Source organism: Penaeus vannamei, chromosome 7, assembly GCF_042767895.1.
Source record: "Penaeus vannamei isolate JL-2024 chromosome 7, ASM4276789v1, whole genome shotgun sequence".
NCBI lineage: Eukaryota > Metazoa > Arthropoda > Malacostraca > Decapoda > Penaeidae > Penaeus > Penaeus vannamei.
Window position 1 is genome coordinate 42,623,493 of NC_091555.1, and position 10,000 is coordinate 42,633,492.

The 10,000-nt window shown below is 35.9% G+C and overlaps 1 protein-coding gene across 2 annotated transcripts; it reads left to right on the plus strand.

The window, feature by feature from the left end:
* The first annotated feature begins 1,257 nt into the window (after positions 1–1,257).
* On the plus strand, positions 1,258–7,919 carry LOC113816017 (polynucleotide 5'-hydroxyl-kinase NOL9). 2 transcript variants are annotated; one of them, XM_027368037.2, is made up of 7 exons: positions 1,258–1,334; positions 2,698–2,769; positions 3,284–3,484; positions 3,693–4,506; positions 5,008–5,239; positions 5,930–6,949; positions 7,593–7,919. In XM_027368037.2, the coding sequence occupies exons 2-7, from the start codon at positions 2,720–2,722 to the stop codon at positions 7,703–7,705; spliced, it is 2,430 nt and encodes an 809-aa protein (XP_027223838.2). In that variant the 5' UTR covers positions 1,258–1,334; positions 2,698–2,719; the 3' UTR covers positions 7,706–7,919. The 2 variants fall into 2 exon arrangements, with proteins under 2 accessions (XP_027223838.2, XP_069979889.1); XM_070123788.1 differs by lacking the exon at positions 1,258–1,334 and adding an exon at positions 1,697–1,746.
* The last annotated feature ends 2,081 nt before the right edge of the window (positions 7,920–10,000 follow it).

Below are 10,000 nucleotides of genomic sequence, written 5' to 3' on the forward strand. Positions count from 1 at the left end.
TTAATCAGCGCCCCTCTTTCGCCGCTGCCACCGTCATAACTGGCCGACGATAGCCCTTTACCCATTAGCGACCCCTTTCGCCCAAACGGACCACCAGATCCTCGCCGATCCTTGCACTGCAAAAGGGTAATAATTAGCATCGCCCCTCTGAACAGCGTCACCAGTAATGCCTTACATCTGTTATCCCTTTTCACGCTTATATACAGCATACACACACACACTAATATATTTGTGTAATGTGTTTATATGTATTTGTGTTTATATGTGCGTATAAATATATATGCATACCTATCTATCAGTCTGTTTCTCTATCTATCTGTCTATCTACCTACCTACCTACCTACCTATCTATTTATCTATCTATTTATCTATCCACCTTTCTATATGTTTAAATATGAATTTCAAAATCTTTAAAATCTAATTGGATGCCCGTAACCTCCATTTGGATGTCTTGGGCAACCGCCCCTACGGACCCCCCCTCTGCACGCAGCTGTGTGTATGTGTACATATATATATATATATATATATATATATATATATATATATATATATATATATATATATATGTATATATATATATATATGTATATATATATATATATATATATATATATATATATATATATATATATATATATATATATATGTATGTATACATATATATATATATATATATATATATATATATATATATATGTATATATATGTATATATATGTATATACACACAGACACACACACACACACACACACACACACACACACACACACACACACACACACACACAGACACACACGCAAACACACACACACACAAACACACGTACACACAAACACACACACACATACACACACAAACATACACACACACACACAAACACACACACAAACACACACATAAACACACACACATACACACACAAACACACACACACACACACAAACACACATATACACACACAAACACACACACAAACACACACACACACACACACACATACACACACACACACACACACAAACACACACACACACACACACACACACACACACATATATATATATATATATATATATATATATATATATATATATATATATATTATATATATAAATGAATATATATACACATACATTCATATATATATATATATATATATATATATATATATATATATATATATATATATATATATATATATATATAGACGATCTGAGCAATATCACAAACAAACCCACATACAATTAGGCAAGTCCCCCCTTCCGTTCTCTATGAAGAACATGTGGGGGTGGAGAGTCTCGGACAACACGTGTGTTTTGATCGTGAGGCGTGAGGTAAATATTCTATTTCCCCATTAGTATTGTGGGTAATTTTACAAGATGTAGGTATATTGCAGCTCAGGATTAATAATTAGACTTGTGAGAATTCTTACAGTGATGTGGTGATCGTGTGCTAAAGTAGAAGTGTGTTGAAATTGACACCATAGATATGTTTATGTTTATAAACATTATGTAGACTATTTTCTTGAGGATCCCATATCTTAACACTGCTGTTATTGTTTAAACATTTATAGCCAGCAATGAGTAGTTGCTGCATCCTTATGAAGTCATTCTAGCTGCTGCATGTGGCTGCCTATTAATTTAAAGTTTATATTGCATTAGATATTTTGCAACAAGAAGGCAATAGATAGTGGTCAGGGGGTACAGGTCCAATGTCACACAGCTTCACTGGTAAAGGTCAAGTTTGGTAATTATGATTTTGGTATTGTTAGATTCCTTTCACTCATTTCTAAATATATAGAAATTATTGTGCAGAAACTCCCCATATTCTTGGCCCCAATAGCAGGGGAGGGCAGGAAAAGTACCAGGGATGTTGTAGGGTGAAATGTAAATGCTATGCACAGAATGCGACCCGCCATGGGGGGCTGCTGAGCCCCAACCCCCACCAAGGAAAATAAAGAATCCCCCACATATTCACGGCAGGTGTAAGCATATCACTGCCATGCAGGAGCAGCATTGCCAAGTCAGTCCAATGCTCTCTCCTGCTGTGATTCTGTGAATACATGGAGAATTAATTGTTTCCCTGGGCAGGGGTTAGGGGTCAGCAGCCCCTCATTGGGGGGTCACACATTGCATTAGACAATATAATGACTGATTCTGTGTGTAGCATTTACATTTTACTCCCCAATTTCATGTTTCTACATCTTATTCCTATAACACTGATGGCTTACTCTTTGAAGTTATAGACAAGTGAGGATTTATACCATATTGATAGATCATTCCCCGTTTTGTAAATTATGTGTATCACATGAAGATAACAAGAAATGATTATGAAAGAAGGGATTAATATATTAAGGTGACTGTTCCATTGAGGTGGAAGGGTATATTAGTTTTATGGGTTTATATTGCTGAGTGATTCTCAACAGAATTTAGAATTTGGTTTTGTTTTTTGTAAAAAATAAAGTTATTGGTTAAATTCCTTCATATTTTGGCAGTGAATAAATGATGCATTTGTCCACACAAGGTAAGTTTCTGATTAGCATCATCTCACAACTGTAAATGTGAGTGGTAGTGGTCATAGTATGATAGTATTTGCTCAACAGCAAGGGTGGAGAGAAATAATTCTTTGCTAGTTCAATGATACCAAATGCACGATAAGTTGTCTTTAGTTAGTTTTTAAACTGTTCTTTATTTTCAGGATAATTGCAGCCGAGGCAGATATGGTGTCTCAGAAAAAGGAGAGGCAAGGCAAGGATTTAAAGCAAAAAAAGTGAGTGATGAATACAATTTTTTTTCTATTTGTTTTAATTGATTTTATATAACTTTAAAGTCAAGTGAGAGTGTAGATTTAAGGCCACTTTTACATGACAATCCATTGCAGCGTTTATTTTTAGTAAGGTCTTAACAATTTAAGCACTGAGTTCTTTTTGAGTTTAGTGAAGTGAATACCATTTTGGAATGGAATAAAACCTGCAAAATATTTAATTATTTACATTGCAAGTGACATGAAAGTTTAAGGCAAGGATTTAAAAGAATGTCCTGCATTCGTTATTCAACAATTGAATAATTAATGGGCAATCAGATTCATTATACAACTCCTAGTAGGCTTTTACTTTTTATATAGTTGATGAAAAGTGTTTGTGAGCAATGAAAATCGGTTTACAAACAGAGTTACCCATATAATTCTTTAATAAGAATGATGAAAAATATTTAATTTTTTTCCTTATTTCTTTTTTTCTTTTCTTTTCCTTATGACGATTAATTAACTGGGAATTATTTTCCAGGTCACTAAAAAACTGTAATGGCTCTTCTCCCATTAAAGCCATGAAGGGAAATGCTAGGAATGGTATTTCTACTGATGACAAGGAAGCTAAGGTTGATGTTCAAGGACAAGATAAAGATATTGAGAGGATAGCAGGCAATGCCAATGAGACATCAAAGAAAAAGAAGAAAAAATCTTTGTGGACAACACCATCTCCAAAGAAGTTAGTAAAGATGTATAAGCGCTGAAGACAATATTCATCTGAAATATATTTAGAGTAGAAAACTAGAGAATAAATTCTTTACATATAATACTTTTCATATGTAGTAGAATGAATGGAGGATTTAGGTTATAATTTCCTTTTAAGATATCATTGCCTTCCCTACAGTATGTGTTTTTTATAAATATAACTGATTTTTTTTTTTTTTCAGGAAGCAAAAGACAGCTGCAACAGATTGTGAAGTGGAAGAACCGGATCAGAGCAAGGGTGAGGCCATTGGCAAAGATAACAGCTATGACAGTGACTCTGAAGATGCTGAGAGAAAAATTATAACTGATGTAGACATGGAAGAACATTACAAAGGTAAAGATGGAGAAATCAATGATACAGAAAAAGAGATAGAGGAAGGAGACCAACAGTGTTTAGGAAATTTAGTGACAGATAATATGTCAGATAATGAGTCAGAACCAAGTGAAATTTTAGAAGAGAGTTTAGATGCCAATGAAGGGGCAGATGAAGATGATGATCTGTTGCTTGATGATGATGATGTTGACTGGCCCAGTGATGATGAAAATGCAGATGAGGATGAAAATGTAGATGAGGATGAAAATGTAGATGAGGATGAAAATAAAGATAAAAGTACTGAAGTGAAAGAAATGAAACATGAAGCCCCAAAAGATGGAAAACTGTGGAAACTAAATAAGTGGAAAGAATATATGATGCACAATAGAAGAGAATTGGCCTGTAAACCCCTGTCAGTATACAGAGATGATGATGACACAATTCTGTTAGCTTTGGCACCGTATACTTCAGTGTACTTCCAAGGCATTGCTCGGGTCCACCTGATCGTTGGCAGTGTTAAAATTTCTGGTTATGAGTTGGAAGAGGGCGAGGAGCATACAGTTTATTCTTTATTATCTCATTCCCTTCTGGCTTTGGAAGCGAAAAAAGGAATTGACTTGTCTATAAAGAAGGACATACCAGGAGTTCCAAAAGATTGGATCAAAGAGCTCATGTCAGATGAGGTGAGATAACTTTTAACTAATTTGCTGTTAAGTTTTGTCATGTGGATTAGAAAGTTTACTCATCCTTAAACTTACTTCTGCTGGAACTAACCATTTATTTGTGCATTGTATCCAGGCATGTGATGGTATAGTTCATAATTATATAGAGCTAGCTTTTATATTATTAACTCATTTTTCACTTTTGCATATACTTACCACCATATTTTTTTGTGACTTTTGTTACACAATGGCTCCACAACTGTGCTCAGCCACCAAGAAGTTGTTGAGCTGGTCATTTTTCAGAAGCTATTTAAAATGATATTATTATCATTATTGACATTATGATTATTATAAAGTTAAAATAATGGCAATAGACAAAAACTTATATATTTATATATATAGTTTTTTCTTTTTGGAAAATCAAGACAAAGGGTAAACAGCTAAGGTAGGTAAGAGGAGTAATTACAAATTGTAGACTATTTGGTACCTTTACAAAGCTAAAGAAAGGTTTTGATATTTCAGATCAAAGAGGTGATCATTGTCAAGATGACACATCATTTTCCACCGATGGCAAAGCTGCTCTATGTGGCTGGCTGGAGAGACTTGGTTGATCAAGCAAAAGACCCAACTTATGGGCTGAAAAGTCTTCATCTGATCAGTAGAGGCAGCAGTAGGAGGTATCCACTGTACCAGGAGGCACCAGAATGGGACGCTGCATTGGAAAATATCAAGTCCAGTTATAGGAGGGGAAAAAGTAAGATCTTTTTTTCTTCTTCTTCTTCTTCTTCTCTCTCTCTCTTCCTCATATTTTTCTTTTTCTACTACTTCTTTTCCTTTTTCTTCTAATTCTGCTCGTATTTTTTCTTTTTCTGCTTCTTTTTTCTTCTGCTTTTTCTCTTTTTTCTACATTAGCTTTCTTATCTTCTTTTTCTCGTACTTTCTCCTCATCTCTTTCTTCTTTTTCGACTTCCCTTTCTCATCTTTTCTATTTCTTTTTTATTTCTACTACATTCTTCATCATCTTTTTCTTCCTATCCCAGCTTTTATCCCTTTAGTAACAGATACAGCTGCCATGACATATTGTTGTCGGACTTATATATGCGTTATGACTCACTCTAGTGAGCAAGCGGTTGCCCAGCTGTACACAGAACATGCCTTGCCAGACGGGGTAGACTGTTGTGGCGTTATAATTACATCACAGAAAATTCTGGCCACATCATGATTGGGTTTAACTGCGAATTACTTTTATTACCAACTCATATATTGATCCTTTTATTTAACGATAGTACTGCTCAATAATGATACTGTGAAAACTGCTCATCATTTTCTTCAATATAAAATGAAGTTTTCTCTTTCTTATTGGATTTTTTTTCAGCCTTCCTTTTCATGAAACCAAAATACTGTAAGTGACTCTTCTTTATTTTCCTTTTTTTTCCCCCTCCAGTGCCTTGCATCGTTGTGGCTGGTGGACAAAAAGTGGGGAAATCAACCTTCTTTAGGTATCTAGTCAACAGTTTACTAAGTATGCAGCGAAGTAAAGGCGTCCTTTGCTTGGACTTTGATCCTGGTCAGACAGAATTGTCACTGCCAACTTGTTTGACATTCTTGCATGTCAAGTCTCCTCTGTTGGGTCCTCCATATACACACTTGACTGTGGGTTCCAATGACAGTTGCAAGCAAATCCTCATAGGTACCAGCACACCACAATTTGTTCTGCAGAAATACTTGAATGCAGTCCAGTCCCTTTCTACTTTCAGCCGTAACTATGAGAGTCTTCCAATGGTGATTAACACTATGGGTTGGTCAAATGGAACAGGTATTGACCTCATCTTGGATGTGATAAGGATAACACAGCCTACACACGTGATCCAGATCTGTAGCGAAAAGAGGCAATTCAACTACCCCTTCTTCTTGAACAGTGAGACAGTTGAAGGCCATAGAGGAGGCATTGCCACAAAACCTGGGTCTTCCTATCTTGAACATCAGATGATCCCTCTCCGCTCAGTATCTGTGTTGAAACTGAGTATGTGTAATTCTAGCAGTCTCCGAGAAATATCAGTTTTATCCTACTTCAGTAAAATTATCAGTCAGGAAGGCAAGAACGAAAAGAGTTCCATGAAAGGTATAGTGAAAATAAAGTGGTGTGATGTTGTCCTCCATGTTTTTAGTACTGAAGTACCCAGAGAGAAAATTTTGCAGGCCCTCAATGCGTCCTTAGTTACACTGTGTAAAGTCGATCCCAATGACATTGAGACTGTTGGTCCATATTATCCAAAGCAGCTTGTTCAAGATGCAGATTTTAAGGACATTATTGGATGGGGCATTGTCAGAGGCATTGATCCACTCGCACAAGAATTGTATGTTCTGACGGACTTGAGTGAAGAAACGGTTGCTTCTTCAGTTAACGCCATCATCATGCCGGATTTATACCTGCCCACTCATTCATATACATTATTTGCAGAAAGTAAGTGTATCTCACTGGTATTTGTTGTTTGTATATAGACTAAATATTTTCATTTGTCTAGAATTTAAAAAAAATAGATTGTCAAAGTTAGAAATTTAGATGTAGTTAGTATACATATTTTTGATATTTTGTCCTGAACACACTTCATGTGAATATTTTCTAAAGCAAATGGACTAGTGATTCCTTTGATAGCATGACGGACAAACACGGTTATATTCTTAAGTCATTGTTTCCGGGAACATGTACTGTGGACTGTTGTTTTATTTTAAGATTTGTTTACACATCAGTGGCTCCACAACTACTCAACTACGAAGGGGTCAATTAGTTACCCTACATGACCTCACTTGATTTCTGCTTTCCTTGAGTTTTCAGGATTTTTTTTTTCCCCCATTAATATTGATGCAATTATTATTATTGACACTATGATTATTATAGTGATATTGACAATAGAAGTAGCAACACTTTTTTTTTAATCAGGCTAAAAATCAAGGTAAAGGGTGAGATAGATAGGACTTGTAATTAATTCCAGGTGACTTAGCACTTGTGGAGCTGTAGATGTGAACATAGTGTGTATTTTTTCTTTCCAGCATCAGTGGTTTTAATGATGTGTAATCATTTTAAAATATCTTTAATTTTTCATCAGATTCTAAGGAAGCACCTTACATGGAGCAGCCAAGGAAAGAAGACCGAGTAGAACTTGTCAAAGACCGTGTGAAAAAGCGGTCGAAGTATTCAGTACGAAATATGGAACGTTAAGGAAAGACGTTACCATATTCTTGTTGAGATAAAGTGGTTATACTGGTATATAATTTGTATAATGTACTGTTATATAATGTATGTGGATCTTCAGTATGAAACTAATATACTGAATTTTGTTGAATGTACAGTTATTATCTTATATATATTTTGTATATATAGATGCAGGACAGATAAAACATGTAATTGTTGTAAATTTTATATTTCATCCACTTTTTTTCGTTTTTGTACCCCAAAATTGAGGAAATGGTACAAAGCTTCAAAGCTTACCATTTTTCTTAGATAATGAGACCTGTATGTAATGTTCATATTTACATGATATGCATATATTATTATCAACTTTAAGGAAGTTTTGACTTCTTAGCTGATTGGACATTATTTCTTACTCTGATCGTCGTAGGTTTATGCTAAAACTATACTTGAAAATTAATAATGATGATTGATCCAATAGCTGCAATAACAAGCATTTAACTAACATAAAACAATGATGTGATTTTAAAAAATTAGTTGGATGTTGCTACTATATATACAACTATACTGGTAAGATTTCATACTGAGGTATTTGTTCTTCTTATTACCCCCACCCCCTATGTAAGTGTATTGAGAAATGAGATACTTTTGATAATAGTTTTTAATTGAGAGGATGCATAACAATGCAAGAATATTTAGCAATGATATATCGCTATAGATAAATTGTGATTTTGAATTTTTTCTCCATTTTTGCCCTGCGTGGAGCAAAAAGTGGCGAAGTTCCTGAGATTTATGCAATGTTTGTGGGTACAAGTGAATAGTTTGGTTGTTGAGGGGGCCTCAATCTAACAAGGTCTTGTCACCTTGGTTCTCAAATTCAGGAGTGCACACTTGTTCAGGATTGCATCAAGGTGCTTTTATATAATGTCAGGGGTTCGCTACCAAAATATATACACTTATTTCGACCTTGTTCAGTACTACATATCTTTCAAGATGTCAGTGTTTGTGGTGGCTAGTTGCTAAGCAAAAGAACAACCCATTCATGTTATTTGATATAGGCAACCAAAAGACACTGAAATTTTGAAATGCGAAAATTACACAACTATACACACCTTCCCTACTACAGAAATCTCTCCACAACATGAAGATCTGGAATACAAACACACTGTCTTACTGCCCTACACCTTCAACAAATGATGTAAACAAGATTGATTTCATCACACCCTCATCTACCAGCACACACTTTGAAGGATAAAAGACTGTGATTGATTTGACATTACATTGCTTAGCTTCTTATTGTGGAATAGCAGTGATAACAGTGATAATAAATAATGACCAAAAAGATAATGACTGTAGTAAGAAATTATATCAATACTACTGTTTACACACAAACCCAAAGTCTATATAGAATATATACTGTTAAGTATATACTGTTAAAAAGGAGACCAACATAGAATATTTACATACAAAGAGTATATGGAGATAAAATCCAAGGATGTACATCCTTCGAGCAAGGATGTACATCCTTGCTCGCTGTTGTCATGGGGGGCTTAGGAGACAGAGACTGGGGCTCAATGTATGGGATCAGCCCTATCATGGGCCACAGCCCTCGCCTCAACTAATTTTGCATGGTCTTTTCTTCTCTCCCTTTCCTCTTCCGTATCATCTTCATCTCCTTATTCCAAAACAGTCCTTCACTCTGTTCCCCCCCATCTTCACAAGTTGTTTCTGCATCTCCCCCAGTATATCTTTCTTATACCCTAAACCATCCTACCTTTACTCCCCCAATCCCCTAGTCAAATTCGTTTTCCATTCTAAATCCAGATACTCCAGTCTCTACCACTTCCCTGATACCTACCACTCCCCCTCACTTTATTTGCCATATCAGGCAACCTAAACTTTCCACTCCACCCTCTCCACCTACATCCTCTCCTACACATTCCTCTTCATTTATCTATCTCCTCTTCTCCTCTTCATAAGAGAACCTTTATTTCTCAGTCCTCTTCACCCAACTCCCCTCCAGAAACCCTTGAAGACATCCAAAACTTCGTGAAGATGACCCAAGAGAACACCGCTCCCTCATCCACCCTCCATTCCCACTGCTTCTACTCCTTCTACATATAAAGTATTTGCCAATATCCATCCTCCTCCTCCTCAAGTTTCCCCCATCCTCCTACCTTCTATACCCTCCCAACGTACCCCATGCTCTTTACCTCTCTCACCTGAATGCATACACGAATCCCTTGTGACGACAGTGTCCTTCTCTAGACCCTTCCCCTCCAGACATTCTTCCTGAAACTTCATCATCTTTCCCAGTCCCCTTTT